At 44.1% G+C, this 21,958-nt stretch overlaps 1 protein-coding gene across 3 annotated transcripts in view; it reads left to right on the forward strand.

Moving 5' to 3' along the window:
• The window catches only part of GALC (galactosylceramidase), a 35,738-nt gene extending 26,600 nt beyond the window's left edge, over positions 1–9,138 (forward strand). For all 3 annotated transcript variants that reach the window (XM_083734238.1, XM_083734237.1, XM_083734236.1), the window contains exons 13-17: positions 1,607–1,751; positions 2,611–2,791; positions 4,172–4,332; positions 6,274–6,350; positions 7,372–9,138. In XM_083734238.1, the coding sequence (XP_083590364.1) occupies positions 1,607–1,751; positions 2,611–2,791; positions 4,172–4,332; positions 6,274–6,350; positions 7,372–7,515 (708 nt within the window). In that variant the 3' untranslated portion in view covers positions 7,516–9,138. The remainder of the gene's footprint in view (positions 1–1,606; positions 1,752–2,610; positions 2,792–4,171; positions 4,333–6,273; positions 6,351–7,371) is intronic.
• Positions 9,139–21,958: the final 12,820 nt, after the last annotated feature.

Below are 21,958 nucleotides of genomic sequence, written 5' to 3' on the forward strand. Positions count from 1 at the left end.
AACGCCTCGCAAGATGGAAAACCCGCTAGGTTTTCCGTTTTGGAGGTGCTTCGCAAAACGAATTTCCCTATGGGCTTGCTTCGCAAGACGAAAATGTCTTGCGAGTTCCTGCGGGTTTTCCCCCCTTCCCCCCCTTTTCCTAAGCCGCTAAGCCGCTTATCAGCTGATCCGCTGATAAGCCGCTTAACAGCTGATCGCATAAAGCCGCTAAACCGCTAATAGCGCTAATCTGCTAAGCTGTCAATGGGCTTGCTTCACAAGACGAAAAAACCGCTATACGAAGAGCCTCACGGAACTGATTAATTTCGTCTTGCGAGGCACCACTGTAATGCATCACCGTACTTACCTATAATGCCTTGTATTGTTGCAGTAAAATGTCACATCCAGAGGTTGTGGCTAAAGCTTAGTCAACCTTGTAGTGATAATCTGAAGCAGGACCATTTTGTTGCCTTGCCAGTCCTAGGCTTGTACCCAAGATGAAAGATTTCACCTGTATTCCCTGCCTCTAGTCAGCCACTTGTGCATCATCTCTCTCTCTCTCATTTTTATTAAATTTTCATCTAATGACTTCCCTTCTTCTCTTTCCATGATTCATTTTGCCTATCTTACATCCCTGCATATTTTACAATAACCATTCCAATCGGTTTTCCACTATTACGTCCATCAATATTATGTTGCCAGTGTTTTGAGCTGTACACAGTTATTTTCCATATACTCAATAAACATTTTCAAATCTTCTTTTAATGTATGTTCTTCTTGCTCTCTTATTCTATATGCCAAATCTGTCTGCAAGCTGTGCATATTCTGTCAACTTAAGTTGCCAATCCCCTTTAGATGGGACCTCGCTCACTTTCCATTTTGGAGCTAACACAACATGGGCTGCAGTTGTTGCATACATAAATAACCTTTTCTGATACCTGAGGATTTCAGTCTGGGTTATCCCCAGCAGAAAGGACTTTTTTTTTGGGGGGGGGGGGAAAGTAATTTTAAACATTTTTTTCAGTTCATTATAAATATTTCCCCAAAATTCTTTTACCTTTTTACATGTCCACCACATGTGAAAGAATGTTCCCTTCACCTCTTTACACTTCCAGTACCAATCTTGTAAATCTTGGCCAGCCTAGGTAAAGGTAAAGGGAGCCCTGACCATTAGGTCCAGTCGTGACCAACTCTGGGGTTGTGGCGCTCATCTCGTTTTATTGGCCGAGGGAGCCGGTGTACAGCTTCCGGTTCATGTGGCCAGCATGACTAAGCCGCTTCTGATGAACCAGAGCAGCACGGAAATGCCATTTACCTTCCTGCCGGAGCGGTACCTATTTATCTACATGCACTTTGACGTGCTTTCGAACTGCTAGGTTGGCAGGAGCTGGGACCGAGCAATGGGAGCTCACCCCGTCGCGGGGATGCAAACCTCCGACCTTCTGATCAGCAAGTCCTAGGCTCTGTCTTTTAACCCACTGTGCCACCTGCGTCCCATCTTGGCCAGCCTACTTGGAGTTAAATGCCATCTATGAATCATTTTCAAATAGTTCTCTTTCAAAGAATAACATGCTATAAATTTCAAGTCACTTTTCCAAAGTTTCTTGTGCATCCTTTCTCCACGCAGGTTTCCGAAGGCGTGTTGACACTAAATCTGGGTCTGGATGAGGTCTATACTTTGACAACCTTGACAGCAGGCTTTGAGAAGCCTTTCCCGGATCCCCCTGCATCCCAGCCATTTCCTTCCGATTACAAGGATGATTTCAATATCCGTAAGTAACACTTGGAAGTCATTTTTTGGGTTTCGGAGGTGGGATAGGACATTATCTGGTGGCCCCAGGCTACCACAGGATCCTTATCAATAGTATTAATTCTCAAGCATATGTGATTAGAAGCCTGCATTAACACAAATGTTTGACCTGGGGAGTATCCAGCATACTGTATACTCAGTGGACATTCATGTTTCTTTTTGAGGAGCTTCAGCTTCAGGAAAGACTTCTGATCCCCAAAGGCGGGGGTGTTAGAACCTCAGGTCTGGGGGCCAACTGCAACCCACAGCCCTGGCTCCTCTGTCTGGCCCTCTCAATTCTCCGCAGACACACACCTTCCTGGCTCTGTTCGGACCCTGAGCATTTCTTCCTGGCTGTGATGTGTCTGATAAAGCCTCTTGCTTGACAGGGTTGAGGATGGAGGGGAAAGTGTGAGTGTGTGTAGAAGGTAGTCTACTTTGCAAATGTAACGTTTCCATGTGTGGCCCCGCATGCCGCTGCCACGTGGTCCTTGGAAGGTAGGCCAGAAAAAGGATGTGGCTCCCAAGTTGTAGAAGTTTCCCTAGCTGCAAGGTCAAAAACAGCCATCCGTTTTGAGATTTGCATCCAGCGCCGGAACTGCTTGCAGGTTAGGATTGAGGATCCTCCATGGGCTTCAATTCCTGAGAGGCTTTCAGGTGTCCTCTTCAACTTGGATGACCCTAATGAAACACTCAGTTTGTTACCAAATTGGGGGGATGTCAGCTCTGTGCCAGGTTCTGCCTGCTGCGTCCCTGGTGTTGCAGTGGTACTGAGAGAAGCTGTCACATCTTCTTTTGTAGTGCAGGCGGGTGAAATAACAAGCTTTCTGTTCTCCCAACAGGCAACCCGCCTTTCAGTGAGGCCCCAAACTTTGCCGATCAAACTGGGGTGTTTGAGTACTTTGTAAACGTTTCTGATCCTGGGGAGCATGTCTTCACCCTCCGACAGGTGGTGACACAGAGGCCTATAACCTGGGTTACTGAATCAGAGCATCCCATCAGCATTATTGGCAACTATAAATGGTATGTAATTAAACGCAGTGCAACCCGCTGAATTTCCAGCTTGGTGCAAAGTTGCAGTGGAATCCAGTAATTGCACTGATTTTGTTAGCTGCGGTATGCAGATTTGAACATCAGTGAATGCAAAAGGGCATCCCTCACCCATGAATTGCAAAATGTCTTTCTTTGCTGGGTTTTTGTGGTTGCATAAACCAGGTGCTGCATGGCGACGTACAGTATTTAATGTGATTCAAGGCTGCCACCTGCTGTTCTCCTAGCATAACTACGTGAAAAGAATCTGATGGAAATCAAGGTGTTGCAGAAAGTGATTGTATGAGCATGCATGGTTGAACGTAAAAAGAAAACAGCCTTAGATTGTGTGTTTGGAAATCGGAGTGTTACAGGATTGTGAATGAACTATGGTTCTGAGTATTACTTAGTACTCATTTTATCTCTTAAGTACTGGAGCTCTGTGCTTATAAACGTGCTGCAGTCCCTGCAGTTTAGTTTTTCTTATCAATTTGGTTTTTTGCTCTATAATAAAGATGCTGGGTTGTATTCAGTGACGTCACTGCACGATTGGAACAACTACCGCTCACACAACAGAACTTCTCTTTCCTCCCCATTTGCCCCTCACCGTAATAATAATGTAATTGGATACAACAGGTCTTTTTCAGGGGGTAATCAGAGGTATGCAGTACTGGCACCCCCCCTTGGTAAAAAGTGTGGCACTTATTGTAACAGCTTCGTGGTGAGTACCAGCACCTATTTTTCCACGGGGGGAAAAGCACTGGCTACAACTCCATTTGAGGGTGGCTTACATATAAAAACAAAAAGCAGTTGGCTAGGTGCCTCTATTCCTTTCCTATCTTCTTCCTCCACTCCCTGGGATTCTGTTATTTGCCCTGCACAGTCGTTTTGCTGCTCCTGCTCCCATGGAGTTATGCCAGGCTAGCAAAGAAACACAGTGGTGCATATCACTTCTGGCAGGGATGGCACAGCTGGGATAGCAGAGGAATGGACAGTTGTACTGGGTGCCTCCTTGGGTGTGGTTGCTGTTCACCTTAAGCAGTTGCATCTATGCAGCTCTTGGAAAATGATGTGTGTGTGTGGAGGGGGGGGGGGAATAGTCAACCTCTGTTGTGCCAGAGTACTGATCCAGATTCCACCTCTCCCGCCAGCTGCAGTGTATAAATACAAAACAAGTTCAGGAACAACTGTATTATAATTATTACAATATGTTTATTTATTGATACTCTGCCTTTTTCCCTGACACAGATTTGTGCATACATGTCCTTAAATATGTTTACACTTAGAAGTGGTTGGAATTTTTCTTGTTGTTGGAAGACTAATGCCAAAACTGACACTTTTCCAGCGCTGAGAACTGCATTTGTCTTTTTGCAGGGTAAACCTAACGATAACTTGCGACATTTACATAGAATCAAATTATGGAGGTGCATTCATTGCGGGAAGAGTGAACAAAGGTGGGATATACACCAAAGCCGCTAAAGGCATTTTCTTCTGGGTATTTCCTGACGGTACATACCGAGTTACAGGTGATCTCGGTGAGTATCCTTTAAAATGGATTTTGCATGCTTAATTAAATAGTTGCAGCTTATCCTGCAGTAGGTTATGCAGAATGGCATTTCTAAGGGTTTGAGGCTTGCACGGCAAATCCATTATGCAATAGTTCCCTTACTTGTAATTGCTGTTTTCTGTTGGGTGTCTTCCTCCACCCCTCATTTGATTTTGATTTCAAACCAAGGTGCCTTGCTAGCTTATCAGATAATAATGATAACTGGCACAGAGCAATCAAAGAGAAACTTTTTCAACCAAAAACTGTTCTGAATGGTTCTTATTTGCAGCGTTAAATGCTCAAATGTAGAAGGAGGGCCAGCTGCTTTAGAATATTGAAAGTGTTTCTAAGTCGTTTAATATTTTTTGAAAAAATCCCTAAGTAGCATACAAAACAGACAAAAATAATAATAACACACTATCAAAAAAAACCCAGGAACTTGGTAAGAACAGGGTCCAATCTGGTCAGGAAGGCATCTGCCTCCCAGTTTTTTCTTAAGAACTCAGGTGTGAAATTGCTGATCTTTGAACAAATATTATTATTATTATTATTGCATTAAAACATTTATAAACCTGCTTAATCTCTCAAACAGTATACAAAAATACCAACCTTCAAACAGTAAAAACACATGCAAAAATAAAAAGCAGTAGAATAGTATTATAAAAGTGGATAAAAAACAGAAATTCGGTAATAAATAAGGTGTAGCCTTAGGGGTCAGGGAGCACCTGGGCAAAAATATGTCCTTAGGAGATACCTGAAGCAACTGATGGCTGATGCTTCATGCATGGCAGAGGAAAGGGCACAGTGTAGGCGCAAATTTCAGGCCACCACGCTGTGATAGTCTGTTGGGTGCGCTGCTGTGAGTAAAATATCCAGGCACCTTTTGCTTGATCAAATGGATGACTTTAGAGTCCATGGCCTACAAGGCCTTTGTACAAAGGTGTTGTTTTTTTAAAAACAAACAAGCAAACACCACAATCTTAGATCTAGGCTCTAGAGGTTTGAAAGCTTGAAGGCATGTGCATAGGCTCTCAAATAGTGTGCATGTTCGGAATGGCAAATAATGTAGCTGCTCTAAAGAAGATCCATTTTTGTGTAATGGCCAGGAGTTCTTGTGATTGTAAACGCTGTGGCAATATGCTAAAAACAATGAATTCTGTTTTCCCACTGCTTACTAAATTAGTCATGGAATCTTAAGAGTTTTAGAGCTGGAAGGGATCCCAACCTCCTGCAATGCAGGAATCTCAGCTAAAGCATCCATGACAGAACCATCTAACTTCCGATTGGAAACCTCCAAGGAAGGGGAGTCCACAACCTCCCGAAGGTGACAATTCATCAGTTTGTCCCATGTAGTCGATAGCCATTCACTGATGGAAGAAGGAAAATTAATCTCGCCTCTTTTCCATTTAACAGCAATCCAAATGAGCTACTGTTTCGAGTAATGAACAATAATTACTTAATCTTCAGGTAGACTATTATATCTAACATAACAGGACAGAATAAGCACTGGGCCTAAAGGAAAATCATTTGCTGTCATGCTTCCAATTTTATTTGCAACAGAGTTCCAATGCAGTGGTACTTTGAGTTACAAATGCCTCAGGTTACAAACATTTCAGGTTACAAACTCCGCTAACCTGGAAGAGTTACCTCGTGTTGAGAACTTTGCCCCGGGATGAGAACGAAAATCGTGTGCCGGTGGCACAGCGGCAGCAAGAGGCCCCATTAGCGAAAGTGGTGCTTCAGATTAAGAACAGTTTCAGGTTAAGAACGGACCTCTGGAACGAATTAAGTTCGTAACTAGAGGTACCACTGTAATGTATAATTTTAGGGCATGTCCCAAATAAAGAAAATGTTCTGAAGCAGCTTCTTCTTCTTCTTCTTCTTCTTCTTCTTCTTCTTCTTCTTCCTCTTCTTCTTCTTCTTCATGCAGGTGGGGAAGAGGTCTTGATGAAAGGACTGTCTGGTGTGCGAGCCAAGGCATGGCATACCCTCACTCTGATTCTTACGGTAAGCACCAAACCTGGAGCATAAAATAAGATTCATTTTGACTGATAGCAAGGGGTGGCATTTAAACTGTTTAGAGTTCTAAAATAGCTATAAGCCTAAAATAGCTGTAATTTAATTTGCTATGAGAAGTATTAACCCTGATAAATATTGATGACCTGCTAATACCACTTGTCCGTCATAAACAATGAAAATGCTGCAGTGCGGAGTGTTTTAGTTCAGGGTTTCAGCCAGCCAAACCTCTTTTCAGGGTATTCCATTCCATAGCCACTAAGCAGGCTTTGTCCTCCCTGGACTGTTTTGCTCCACCCCTACTCCCTCTGCAGAAACCTTAGTGTACCCTGAAGCATCTCTCATCTTGTATGTAGATGATGGTGTTTTGGGTATATAAGGATCCACACTTGGAAAACCTGCTTTGCTATCAGTATATAGGATTTTCCTATATATACACTAGTCTCTTGCAGCAAAAACAATGAAAGGCAGAACATATCCACCATGGGTAGTAGCCATTGATAGCCATATCCTCCATGAATTTGTCTGGTCCTCTTTCTCAAGCCATCCAAGTTGGTGACCATCACTAGAAGAAGAAGAAGAGTTTGGGTTTGATACCCCGCCTTTCACTCCCTTTAAGTAGTCTCAAAGCGGCTAACATTCTCCTTTCCCTTCCTCCCCCACAACAAACACTCTGTGAGGTGAGTGGGGCTGAGAGACTTCAGAGAAGTGTGACTAGCCCAAGGTCACCCAGCAGCTGCATGTGGAGGAGCAGAGATGCGAACCCGGTTCCCCAGATTAGGAGACTACCGCTCTGAACCACTACACCACACTGGCTCACTACTGATTGTGGGAGCAAATTCCTTAGCTTAACTAAAACTGAATGGGCATTGGGAAACACACTTGGATGTCTTTCACTTCAACTCACCTTGCAAAGCAGTTTCCAGATAGCTTTGCAGCCCTCGTTCTTGACCAGTTTACCGAAATCCACATCAGACCCTGTACATTAATGTTCTCCCCTTACTTTTGACAGGGCACCAATGCGTCTGGCATGTTAAATGGCAATCCTCTCTGGGCAAACGTCACCATAACGGATCCTGGAAATGGATGGGCAGCTATTGGGACTCACACTTATGAATTTACACAATTCGACAACTTTCGTGTTCAGGCCAACTGAGACGCCCATCATACTTCAGCAAGCCAATTCTTGACTCCTTTTAACTTGAGCCAGTTTCAACCCCTTTGCTGTTGTCATTTTGTAATTGACATTGGTACGAATTTTTTGTTTCGTTTCCCCTGCAGCTTTGGGGAACGAATTCAGCTTTCTTCCAAAGTTGAAATGCGTTTGTGTCATCCTAATTAGGGTTTTCTCAGAATTCAGTTTTCTCTCTTGGCAGAAAGAATTAGTTTCAGAAAGTCTCCCTCTGTCCCCTCGCCCCCTTTTCTTTTACAAAGTATAAATGGAACTGGAGCAGAGTCCTTGTTGTTTCATTGGTGGGAATTGTGACTGTTTAGCCTCATTTTAAGAAATGTGCAACAGAGACCTCAGAAAACTGCTGTTTTCAACTGTTTCAAAAGCTATGAAGTCCATTTCTTTTCAGAAGTGCCTGGTGTATGTGGCTGTTATGAAGTGCTGTGAACTGAAAGATCCTTTTGCCTCTTTCGTACTTTATCAGAGGTGATGGAATAAGGGACTCAATGGATTTAAATCCCTCTTTCCAGGAAATGAAAGGTTTCACTTCTCCTCTTCTAAAGTCTTAATTCATATATCTGTTTTTAATGAAAAGCCAGCTGCTAGCTGGCTACCTTATGAAGTGCCTTATTTTAAACTACCTCTGCTAATGGCAGTGTAGCAAATATGTCGATGGTGCCTGTCACTGTTCAAAGGTTTGATAACCCCACAACTTGCCTCGCCTCTTTGAGCTTCTCTTCTAAGCTTGTCTGCCTCTTTTGGTAAATGGAAGGGGGAAAGAATCTGCAAAAGTAATATGGATGAAAAAATCAAGGGAGAATGTTTATTCCCAACCTCACGATCCTAAGAGCCAATTTGCACAAGTCAGTTTGAGAGCACTTGAAGTTGCCAAGCTTTCAGCCATGCACCATTTGTGGGAATCGCAACCTCCATATGGGTCAAGTTAAATATGTGTCCTGCAAGGAGAAAATAGCTCGTCCAAACAATACCTTTGCATGAGTCCAGTTGCAACTTCACTAGTGACCAGAGAAATCACTGTGAACTGTCCTTGAGACATGTAATGCTTGTACTGACTGCTAATCTATGGTAGCAAATTTCAGGCTTGCAGGATATAGTAGAGCTATGAGGTTCACCAGCTAGACATGGGTGCAAAGTAAGGAAGGTGATTGTGGAGACAGAGACAGGGTTTTTTGTCAGCCGGAACTCAATTCAGACCAAATTCAAAAGTGCAGATAAAGATGTTCATTATAGCATTTCCTTCTTGATGGACTTTGACCATAAGCAATGAAGATATAAGGTCATGACTGACTGACTGCATTTATTCCAAAGATTTCTCCCCCTTTTTGTGCTAGGGCAGATAATTTCTATTTTTGCATTGTGTACTAAATGTAGCATAATCACAATATTTGTTTCTTGTTAATTTATTAGACTTTAAAGTTGCTGGGTTGTGAATGTTCTCAACAGGTTAATGTTTGCTGAATGTTTGGACTTCTCGTGATTCTTAACAAGAATTGCCTTGATGTTACAGCGAAAAGCTGGCATATGGTGGCTGACTACCACAAAGCCTAATGTTTCAAACTGGAAAAATAAATGCTGCTTTAAAACCTTTATATGTCTACGGTACTGCTTTAAAAATTGTCGCTTTTTCTAAAGGTTCAGAGGTAAGCTTTCCTCTTTTGTAGAGTCTGATCTCTAACCCAAAGAGTTGTATTTTCACAGCCTCCTTCACTAAATAGGAATATACGCTGAAGGGTTTCACCACATGTGTGGTCTGCATTTTACAATGACTGAGCAATAAATCATATATTGGCAACACAATTAAAATAAAAACAAAATCAGTTGGAAATATAGGAACACTTTGAAGAATATCCAGATTCTTGTCCACAAGAGGGTAAGGTAAAGGTAAAGGTACCCCTGCCCGTACGGGCCAGTCTTGACAGACTCTGGGGTTGTGCGCCCATCTCACTCAAGAGGCCAGGGGCCAGCGCTGTCCGAAGACACTTCCGGGTCACGTGGCCAGTGTGACATCGCTGCTCTGGCGAGCCAGAGCTGCACACGGAAACGCCGTTTACCTTCCCGCCAGTAAGCGGTCCCTATTTATCTACTTGCACCCGGGGGTGCTTTCAAACTGCTAGGTTGGCAGGCGCTGGGACTGAGCGACGGGAGCGCACCCCGCCGCAGGGATTCAAACCGCCGACCTTTCGATCGGCAAGCCCTAGGCGCTGAGGCTTTAACCCACAGCGCCACCCGCCTCCCTAGTCCACAAGAGGGAGCCCCACCCAAATCTACTGGGTCTTCAGGTCTAGCCTTAGAAATTGCATTATTTGGATAAAGCATACACTGATTAACATTTTGGCAAAATCTCCTAAGCAGTTTACACACACACATACAAAAAAATGCAAACAAAAATCAAGATAACAACAAACATAGTAGGATGTTACAAACAGAAATCAAAATACAAGAGGTACATTAGAAAAATGTCTTAATTTAAAATAACATTCAGCAGCTGCACAGAATAAAAGTGGGAAGTCCGTATCACCTGTTTTTCATCTTGTATTTGTTCAGTGTAGGTGTAGGTAAATCTGTGTAGCAGATAGCATTTTTATGGAACAAAATTTATGTACCACTTGATTATAAGAGAAACTATGAGTGGTTTACAAAAATACAAAATGAAACATTACAATTACCTACAAACACTTAAATCGAGTACGTAGAAGCATTCAAAATATGATTGAAATAAAGAGGAGCTAAAAAGAGATAAAACACATGTAATTTCTCCAAGTCTAGGTAAGCTTGCCTAAACAAAAATGCTTTAAGTTGGTACCAAAAAAAGAGTACAGTGAAAGTGCTTGCCTGATATCAATACACAGAGAGTTGCAAACTGTAGGTGCTGCCACACTAAAAGATTGATTTATGAGGAACCTGTAGCACTGCCAGTTCTGGAGACTCAGGTGGTTGACAGGTTTAAGGCGATCCCGCATGTCAATGAGTCTTAGGCTGTTAAGGGCTTTATATGCTAATATAACCTTGAACTTGGCAAATGGACAACCAGTGGAAACTCTGAGCAAAGGTGTTACATGCTAACAAGGTCTCACTGCTGTCATCAACAGTGCAGCAGCACTCAGCACTAACCACATTTTCTAGATCCTGTGCAGGGAAAGCCCCACATACCATGTGTTGCAGTTATCTAGTCTTAAAGTCGCCAGTGCCTGAACTGCGGTCAGGCTCTCTTGGTCTCGGAATGGCTGTAGCCGTTGCACCATTTGCAGCAGGTAGAAGGTGCTACTGGTCATTGAGGCTTCCTGGGCTTCCAGCGACAGAGCTGGATCAAGAAACACACCCAAACTCTGCACTTGCCTCTGTAGGGGGGATGCAGCCTTTTCCAGGGCACTGCTAGTCCAGTCTTCATAAGGTAATAATCCAACCATGGTAAGGAAGCGCCTTGCACCCCTATCTTCCTTCCATCTTTCATATCACTTGCGGTAAATACAACATCAAGAGTGAGCCCTGATTGATTCGTTGGACCATTAGAGAATTATGGAATTGGTTTGGGTGGCCTCTGTTCAAATTAGAACTGGGCTAACAAATCCAGCCAGCTCTTTTTTGACCACTTGCAAGAGGAAAATAAACCCCCCTGATTTCTTTCTCTTTTTTATTTAAAGCTGTGTTCCACTCAGAACCATGTGGTTGGCAGGAAACAGAGCACCTTGCAATGCTTTCTGGTTGCCTCGGGGGCAATGGGACGTGGCACGCTTTTGATGGGGAGTACAAAACCCTCAGCCACCACAACACAAAAGTGAAGTATGAGATGTCTCCTTCCCTCAACAAACTGGGAACTTTTTATCTTCCCACAACCCTCACAAGAAAGCAGCAGAAAATCTATTCCTGATTTCACAGGGAGTGGGAGAGCAGCCCAGCTTTAATTGAAATTCCTGTTTGCCCATGACGTTCACTGGGTGACCTTGGGTCATTCAGTTAATCTAACCTACTTTACAGGGTTCTCAAGATAAACTGGACTTTATCCCTACGGATGGCACACCCTGAGTCTCTTGGAGGAAGGACGAGATGTGCAGATGTAGTCATTCTTAGAGCCTACAGCCTCACCTTTCATAAGTGCTCAGTCCAACATCGAGTGCCCTTGGGAAGGAAACAGACTGCCAAAATGTTAAATATCCCAAAGATTTGTAATTAGCCGTTGCAATCCCAACAGCCCAGATGGTTCTGCAATACTGGGAGCATATTTCAGTATTGCTTGGTGAAATATGGAGCAAGGTTGTATTACAATGTTTGGGTTTGCCGGAATGGAGGAAGGAAGTGAAAATGATAAATCCCAGGAAACCTTGCTTAACGTCTATTCGGAACAGATGTACACAGAGAACTGCAACGATGTAGCTACTCTGCATTATGCTGGTAGACAGCAATGCATTGTTCACTGTTAAGTATATCAGGAGAATAGAAAAGGCAAGCTCAAGTTAAATTGTGAATGTGGAAAAACAACAACACCTTGATCGTGTGTTAAGTTTTCAGTAACTTGAAGCAATGGCTTTAAGGCAGCATGAGTGGGGATTAGTCCTCCCCCCTCCCTGCAACAATGGGTAGAAATAAATAATAATAAATGACTAAAGAAATGCAGAACACACCCAATAGTTCCACAGCTGTATTATGCTTTTTGGGTCGGGAGAGAGAGTAAAATAAAGAAAATATTCAAATGCAAAATGGGAAGTTTCCTTAGTTCTGCTTTTGGAGCTGGCTAAATTCTGCTCTGTTATAAGACAGCTGCTACCTTGCTCTTTAACACACGCAAGCACATCACAGGAGGAGAGATGGAGAAGAGAGAGGGGGAGAGAACGAAAACCTTGAAGGGGTATATGAGCGGGGGTGGAGGGGTGGGCAGAGTGAGCAGAGGAAATCGCAGCACCTCAACGTTCGAAACAAGAAGACGAATTTGAGATTTGTGCTCTCCAGCTGCTTCTACTAAGTCTCTCTGTGTTGCACAGTCTGCCACACGTTCTTCCAACAAGAGAAGCTCTCGTTGGCAGTCCCAGCTGCAGGCTCCTCTCAAGTTAAATCCCTCCCAGACTCGCAATTTCAACCACATGAGGCATGCCCTAAGAAACGGGAGAAGGAAGAGGAGGAGGAGGGTAGGGGAGAGGGACATTGTCCAGAGCTTCACCATTTTCTTTCAATTTTCATTTCTTTCCCTTCTTCCTTCCTGCCCCAACCTCTCTCCCATATCACTGTCCTTGTCTGGCCACCCCCTTTATTTTCATCAAATTGGCACCCCTGCTGGTTTCCACAAGTGGGGAGAGTGATGTTGTGCTCAGGTTCTGCTTCTGGGTTTCCTGTGGGTATCTGGCTGGCTGCTGTGAAAACAGAGTGGTGGTTGGGATGAGTCCTTGGCCTGATCCAGCAGGGCTCTGCTTACATACTTAGGAGTTGGAATCTAACAGTACCTGGAGCCTCCCCATGTGCTGGCTCCAGGGGTAACCCGTGAAATGCGGTCCAAGATCGGTCCAGGATCTGAAGGTTCTGCTTGGAGTCAGTCCGACAGGGCCAAGGCAGGACATGAGGCAGGAAACCAGGCAAGGACAGGTGCAGGATCTCAGGCAGTATCTAACGTACAGCAATGTTGCTCCTGCAACCTGGGGCGGGGTCCGACAGCCTATTATTTTTGTCGGGGTAGTGGCTGATCCTGATCCCCCAGCGACTCGCCTCCCTGTTTTGCCCAAAGGCGAGCACTCCTCCTGCGAGTCCTCAGGTCTCTCCTTCTCTCAGACCTTAGTCTCTGCAACTCGGGAGGTGTCGGTGGATTACTAGATCCAGGGGCCACCTCAGCCTCCCCTGACCAAACTGGTAGTGGAGCAGCTGTAAGTGATGGCCCACTGAAGGCAACAAGGTAATCCCTGCATCTGGAGCCAGGGCAGGCTCAGGCCCCTGACTCGGCCCAGCTGGTGTTTGTTGCAGGGGAACCTGTGCAGACTGGGACTCTTCAGGATCAGGCCCCAGACTTGGTTCAGATGATGCCTGAGGCAAAGGATCCGGTGCAGACTGAGTCTCCGCTGGTTCCAAGCCCGAGTCCCAGGCCATCAAACCCCAGCCCTATCTTAATGGTGTGTTGCTTTTGTCTCTGTGCTGCATAGCAGGGCACTCTGAATTTTGTTGGAACACCAGAATTGGGCAGCAAGGCTGTGTGAATGTGTGTGCAACTTTTTCTCTACAGGCCATTTTCCTGATCAAATAGTGGCAGGGGGCATTTATCTCCTGCATCACACATACTTTTGGCCCTTAAATTCCTCTTGGCTTGAGAAATTTCCCTTTTGAGGAAACACTCCTCCCCCAGTCTCATTACCACATCGTGCTTCTGAAGGTTGAGCAACCCAGATGGCTGACTGATCTTCAAACAATGCCACCAATTGCATTGAGGAATATGTTGCAGGTCTCAACCTCATATTCCACTGGAGGTCAATCTTGGTGATCCCAAGCAGCTGTCCATATGAAATGCTTTTGCATACAAAATGGAAAATAACCATCTTGTGGGTTTCTGGAAATGTTCTACAACATAGCAAATGAGTGGACCTGAGGGGTAGCTCTGGCATTTCCCTGCCCTGAGACATATGTGAACCAATCTTCAGATTCAACTATTAACAGTGCTGTCTTCTCCAAAGAATCAAGTGTGTTGAGGTATCAATCACTGGGTTCTTCGTAAGCCCCTTTCATATCTGGCTTCTGTGTATTATCTCTGCTTTTCCACCATTGCAATCTTTCACAAGCTCCTAGCACAGCATGTTTAACAGAGCTTGGTCCAGAAAGGGTGCTGCATTTCGTTTTTCATTACAAAGATGGATTGCAGCAATTCTCTGCTGTCCAGCCTCCCTGATGAGGCCTTTCAGCATCCACAGATGCTCCTGCTGCAGGCTACTTAGTCTTATTAGGTCGTCTCAAAAGCAAGCTACTTTTGAGAAGTTATCTGGCGTCATGCGAGGCAAGCCTGTCTTTTGAGCAACGGGTTTCATTTAATGCCACGCATTAACTCGGCATGTCCATTCTGGATAGATTTCCTTTTACCCTTGCTGTTACTGTGGTGAGCAAGCTATCTATTAAAGTGGGTGAGGGTCAAGGTGTGTGGCGGCATTCCATGCCAAGAAAACCCAACATTGGACCATTAATGTGAAAACGTAAACAGAAGAAGAGCCTGCTGGATCATGCCAATGGTCCATCTCATTCACCACCCTGTTCTTACAACAGCCAACCAGTTGCCTTTGTGAAACCGACACGCAGGACCTGAGCAACAAAGCATTTGCCCCTGCTGTGGTTTCCAGTGACTGGTATTCAGGAGACTACTGTCTCTGGCTGTGGATGTAGAGCATAGCTTTCATGGCTAGTAGATTTGCACCCCCCTGTTGATGTTTTATCATTGCTGGGTCTGCTGCCTTGGGCTCCTTCAGGGGGAAGGGTAGAATATAAATCAAATTAATAAATGGCATGGGGTGATGGGAATGGTAGCCCCCAACAACCTCTGGTAGGAGCCAGTTTGGGGGAAAGCTGCAGAATGCTGATGTGGCAAATAAATAAATGACAAGTAAGTGCCAAGTTGCAAAGTCAAATGCGGCCATCTTCTTTCCGTAAGGTCAAATTATTTCTCTCATTTCTGAGTTTTCATCTGATGTAGGTCAAATTGATGCTCCCTGGGGATGGGGGGGGGGGAGGAGGAAATTGCTTAAAACTTTCTAATTTGCACTGTCAGAAACAATACGTGGAGCAAAAGAAAGCCATCCTTCTAAATTTCCACTTCTCCAAATTCTGCGTTGCAGTTCTCCAGCCAAGGAATTGTGCACAAAACTGCACGTCCTAGGGCAAAGTGGGGGGAAATTGACATATTAGGGAAAATAACATACAAAATTGCATTCTGTTAGGGAAAACTGCATTGCCAAAATATGTACGCAAAGGTGTGTGTATATGAGGAGATATGTGCATTCAAATGCTGATCAAATGTGGATAAAATTGCACATGAATGGGGAAATGCGGAGAACTGAACTCAGTTTTGGAAAAATGGGAAACTGGGAAACTGAACTGACCATTTCACTCATCTCTATTGCTTCCTGTGTACTGTAATATCAGATTCCGGTGGATTGGATGTGGTTCAGTGATACTGAATGTGGCTGGATCTTGATTCCACCTCACTGATAAATAGAAATAAACACATCAGGATGACAGGTGGAAAGTAACTTAATGGTGGCATTTCCCTGCACAATCTGCACGTACAACCACAATCATCATCTTCTCCTCCTCCTCCTCCTCCTCCTCCTTCCTACTATTACTACTACTACTACTACTACTACTACTACTACTACTACTACTACTGAATTTATATACTGCCCTATACCAGGAGGCAAATGAACCAGTGTGGTGCAGCAGTAAGTGTGTTCAATAGGCTGAGATGTGGGGAAATGAGACTCAAATCCTACTCAGCCACAATAAACTGAAATTTACAGATTTAACCATTTCTAGTCATGGACAAGTCCCTCTAGGGATGTTCAGTCATTGGCCCTCCAAATGTATGAATTTCAGATGAGTCCCACTCCCCTTTGTATGTATTTATAACATCAGCATGGATGGCTAACAAGTGACTAGCATCTTCTCTCTCAGTCTAATACCTCACGTGATTTCTTGAGAGTTTAAAAGGCGGCCAGGAGTCCTTGGAGGAAGGGTGGGATGCTGAGGGTTACTAAACAAAAGGGGAGCTCCAAAACACAGGCCTTTCCCAACATCATGTGAACTCTTTATGCAACAAACCCCTCTCTCCATCAGAGCAAGCTGCTATTTTCATTTGCCTCTTGATATATCATTTCCTCAATGTGAAATAATTCTGAGCTACCCTCCTTCCCTTCCCAGCAGTTGCCCTCTCTGTCTCTCTCCCCCTTCACCTCCCAAGGAAAGCTTAAGTGAGACATGCCACTTGTCTTCCTCAAAATGGCTGCTCTGTGGTAACAAGTACTTTCTTACAGGAAGACAAGCTTTTCATTCATTTGATTCATTCCTCTCAAAGTTACTTTCAAGGGAGCTATTCTGAATGAAGTCCCAAATAGCCAAAGTGGTGTTTAAGTGACCATGCTTTATTACACCACAAAGTCCTGCGTCATACTAAATTTATGGCTATATCATTTGCGTTCATGAAACTTATCTCACTACTTGGCTGGTCTCTGCAAGTCAGCGCTTGCTGAGAGAAGAAAAATCCTTACCACTGAAGCAACACTGGTGTGTGTGTGTGTGTGTGTGTGTGTGTGTGTGTGTGTGTGTGGTGTGTGTGGTTACACACAAACACACCTATAGGCACACATAAAGCAGAGGAATAATAATAATAATAGTTTAATAATAATAATAATAATAATAATAATAATAATAATAATATACCCTGCCCAGCTGGGCAGCTCCCAACAGAATATAATAATAAAAAAGCGATAAAACATCAAACATTAAAAACTTCCCTAAACAGGGCAACCTTCAGATGTCTTCTAAAAGTCAGATAATTGTTTATTTCCTTGAGATCTGATGGGAGGGCGTGCCTGCCAAACAGGGTGCCCATTTTATAGCTAATTTAAAATGTAACATAGACACAAATACAAATAGTATTTAACTGCTTAGATTCCAAGTCTTAAATCATTTTGCTTCCATGATATGTGGAAAAAATGAACAGGCTCCATTCTCTGAATTTGGGACCTATTCAATGGTTGGTAGGCATGTGTAGGGGAGTGGATGTGGAAAATGAAGGTTCATGACACTTCTATTTTTTATTTTTTTTTATCTGAGAGATGAAGGAGACAATTCCATGAGCCTTTAAACACAGAACCTCTCAGGTAGAAAGGTATGTGTTCATTTGAGGACAGCCCAACACATTTTGCTGCCTGAGATGAAGCAGCAAATTGCTCTCTCCACCCATCACAGTGCATAATCCCCAAGGCCGATCAGGATATTTGGGCACCCGAGGCAGAAAAGGATGTAGTTCAGTTATGGGGCATCCTCTTTGCAAGCAGATAATCCTAGTTCAATCTCTGGCAATTCCAGGTTGGGCAGGGAAATCTGGAATTCTGTAGTGCTGTTGCACAATGCTGAGCTGGGCAGACCATTGGTCTGAATCAGTATAAGCAGTGATTTTTTTTCTTGAAAAAGAGGTGCCAGAACTCACCATGAACACCTCCCTTGTTCTCTTATAATGACAATGGCGCCCACCTGAGAGGTGTCAGAACTGAGTTCCAGCAAGTTCCGGCTGAAAAAAAGTTCTTCTAAAATTCCACAGGCAACTCCTCCCTTCTCTGGTATTAAAAACACAGCAATAATAAATTATATGACTAATCATTTGCTACGCTTTTATGGCACCTCAAATCAGCAGCCTCTCTTGTATTTGTGTGTGGCCTTTAGTTAGAGAAAGAAAGAGAATAACACCTTCAAACTTTCTTTGGCTGACGGGGTAGGTAAATAATATCACTTATGCAACAGAAACTGTTAAGCATCTATTATGTAACTGTGTATGAGCAAAGATATCACCAAACCACACAAACACACAGGCCTTCTTTTGACACATTGATTCACGTGGTCTGTTTTTATGGCAGTTAATGAATGCATGTCATATCACAGGTGGTTTATCATGACACCTTGCTAGGAGTCGCCCTCTTCCCTTCTGAGACACTTCTAAGCCTCAGCTATAAACAGATAAGCAGTTCACTGAGTGAGACTGACCCCTTCTTTGAAAACTGTTCCAAGGCTGCCGATGGTGCTACCTCAGTCTAAGAAAAAACAAACAAAACAAAAAATGTTCCCTTCCAAACTTATTACAGCAGGTCTGATCTGTACGTTTAAAGAAAGAAATATATAGATCTATCGCAAAGATCAGTCTGCAGAATGGAAAATAGAAGCTTGACATGAATTTTTATGATCTCCTTCTTACCGAAAACTTTTTGACAAGTCTACACAAGAGCACAACATACCTCTAGATGGCAGTGGTACTATGGCTAAGGAAGCATGTAGCATCTTTTGAGCTTTTTCTGCCTTCCTCTCAGGCATGGGAAAGCAATTTTATTGATGGCTGCTTTGAGATGTCATGTTTTTGTCAGTGGCCTTACTGCCCACCGTAGTCTAGCATTTTGGAGCTAAATGTCAGTCTGAAATGGTTGACAAGAAGGAGGAGGCCTGGTGGTAACTGTAGACCAGGATGGGGAACACTTGGTCCCCAAAATGTTGCTGAACTACATTGCCCATCAGCCCCAGGAATGGCCACTGTAGTTCAGCCATATCTGGACAGCCAAAGCTTTTCCCCACCTGCATTATGGTCAATACATTATGGGGATCAAGAGTCTGTCAGGACTTATGCAAAACCAGTACCATAAGTACATGCTGAAGTCTCATTCATTCCTATACAGAATGCTCAACAACATTTTGTGTCTGTATTTGAACCTCTTGAAATACGGCAATGCTACTTATGTGATATAATTTCTGGAGTGAATAAAGTTTGCCTACCTTTTGGAAAAACAAGAATTTTCTTCTTAATTCAAAAAAGAAAAGAATAAAGGATTAAGATAAAGAGGGCACTCATGGACTGAAAGAAAGGTATTTCCGGTCTCTCAATGGTTATCATTTTTTTCGAATGGCTCTGGCATCAAGAAAACTAGTTGTTACCTCGTCAAGTCACCAACAGGATAAGGGTTACTAATACTGACTTAGGCAGACTACTGGACTGCATCTTGTGCTCCCTTTGCCTTCTGCGTGTATTTAGAAAGATCCAAGAAAGGTAGGAAACATACATTTATATAATTAACATCTATTATTAGGACAGAGGTAGCGAATGTGGTGCCCTAGAGATGTTATTGGACTTTCATCAGCCTCAGCCAGCATAGCCAATAGTTAGGGGTGATGGACCAGTCAGGAAGTTGTAGCTCAACAACTTTTGGAGAGCATGTCCGTGTAAGATACTGCAGTGCAAGTGATGCTAAGGGTTTATAAATGCCAACGTTTTCCAAATAACTTGCAGGGCTGCCAGGTGATTTTCTTGTTGTTGATAAAATTGATTGAGACATTTGCATATTTCCCAAGCCTGGCATCAGAGATCAGTGTCCTTGGGTAGCTGCTAAGGCTTCAGCAGCGTGGCAAGGCCCCCCTACGACCAGCTGTTCTTTCCTGCCATTTTGTTTTCAGCCACTTGTTCAGGACAAATGAGAGGGTGGTGGTGGAGGTAGAAGAGGAGGAACTCCATCAAAACCATCTTGCCTTACCTTGGAGCCAATTCTCATTCTAAATCAACCTCAATAAAGGTCGCTGTCAGGGGTTCAGAAGGAGAGACACAGGAGGGGGAGCAAATGGAGAGTGAGGAGGAGGAGTACGAGGGGGGCGCAGGCAGTGACAGTGACCAGAGTTATTCCACAAGCCTCTCTAGCGAATCGGAGGACTCACAGAAGGGAGCGCCGGTGGCCAGAGCGAAGGGGGGTCCAGGGGGGAAGCCCCAGGAGGAAGGGGCCAGCGGGGAGTCCTTGAGCAGCAGCTGGAGATCAGGACCAGTGTCTCCACCAGAGCGCAGTGGGGAGGGGGAGTCCCAGGAGTCGGGACCAGTGTCCTCACCACCAGAGGGAGGAGAGGAGTCAGGTTTGGCAACACCCACATCAGGAAGCGGGGAAACGGTCAGAAGGAAAGTCACCGGCTGGGCGCGCGCGCCAAGTTCAAATGTACAGGAGCGCGGCACAGCGGGGAGCCCGGGAAGGGAGCCAGGTCCTAAAGCCCGCCGGAGGGAGGGGCAAGACTCAGGAGGCTCAGCGTCAGAGGAGTCCAGGAAGGAGGGAACCCCAGAGGGCAGAAGGACCCAGCGCAGGAAAGAGCAGCGCAAGAGGTGGAGCCGGGCTAGAATCTTAAACTGGTGTGGGTGGAGCAGTGAGTCAGAGGGGACTTAGCCGGTCTAGCGTCGAGACGTGGGTCTGCGCGCCCAGAGCTTGGAAATGGAAACTAAACTTTTAATAAAGACTTTTGTATATAACATCCACTGGGCGTTGGTCCTCTGTGAGCTGGGACCTAGCGGCAGTCCTGACAGTCGCTTTTTAGGTATAAAAGGAAATGTAAGATACATGATTATTTAATTTGAAAAGGCCACCATTCTCTGTTAGAATTTTTTTAAAAAATATCTTATTGCCATAACAAAAATGAGGGAAAGCCTCAAAACCTAAACAAATGTACTCTCAATTCACAGCTCCACTGGTTCCAAGCTGCCTTCAGTGGCTGAAAATGACTCTTACCGATCAGTCCATGAAAGCTGTAGTTGGTGAATCTAAATTAAGCCAATTAAGACCTCCAGTCCTAATTATTCACTCTTTGTCCAGTTCTGCTAATACAGGCAATAACCATGTCAAGCATCACCTTTGTGTGAGGCCTGTATGGTCTGCCTCAGCTCTGGATCCTTTGAGTTTTATCCAACTAAGTTATATGCAGAGTACATATACACTACATATACACTACATACACTCCAACATTCTGGGAGGGTGAATCGGGACACGACCTCCCCCCGCACCATTCTGCCACCCACCACCCTTATAAGTTGCCATTGGCTCCCCCCCTCCCGATGGCTTCAAAGTGGGTAAACCAGTTCTCTCAGTACAACCGAGACCTGGTGATTCTCTTGATCTTCATGACCCCCTCTCCTGGGGATTAAATATAATTTCATTTCATCAACTTGTGGAGTCTGAGAATTTCTTTCAGTACTTTTGAGAAAACTGTCGGATGGCTGGAGGAACAAATGCAGGAATTAGGCTTGCTTCTAAAACCATCAGTGCCAGATTAAGGTGTAAGCTAAACAAGCTATAGCTTAGGGCCCCACTCTCTTTGGGGCCCCCCAAACAATTAAAGGCAAAAAACCCTGGATGTACATTTCCAAAATATAAGATAAAGAACAAATAAAATAAAACCTACATACAGCAACAGTGTTTTGTGTTGTGTAGGCTCCTATTTGTTATGTGCAAATGGCTTTAGATACCTATTAGGTCCATAAATTACCACATAGCATATATTCAACAAAAAAACCAGCGACAATTTGTTGTTGACAAAGGACAGCTGGACATATAAAGGGCCCAATTACCTTCAGTAGCTTAGGGACTCATCAAACCCAAACCAGGCCCTGAAAACTATCCAGGAAGAAAACAAAGCTAAAGGTAAATTTCATGTGCAAAGATTCGCTAGTGTTTGTGGCAACTTTTGACTAAAGAAATCTCAAGGTTTTCTTTCTCCCCTTGCCACCCCCTGAGTTGTTGTGAGATGTTATGTGTTACATTACAAGGCTGAAGCACAAAGGAATATCAGATCTGGAAACAGACAAAAGAAGATGGGCTGGGCTGAAGAGGAGATGGCATTGTTTAATCACTTCAGAGAGATTCAGATGTTTGAAAAGCCTACTCTGAAA

Source organism: Podarcis gaigeae, assembly GCF_964106915.1.
Source record: "Podarcis gaigeae genome assembly, chromosome: 1".
Classification (NCBI taxonomy): domain Eukaryota; kingdom Metazoa; phylum Chordata; class Lepidosauria; order Squamata; family Lacertidae; genus Podarcis; species Podarcis gaigeae.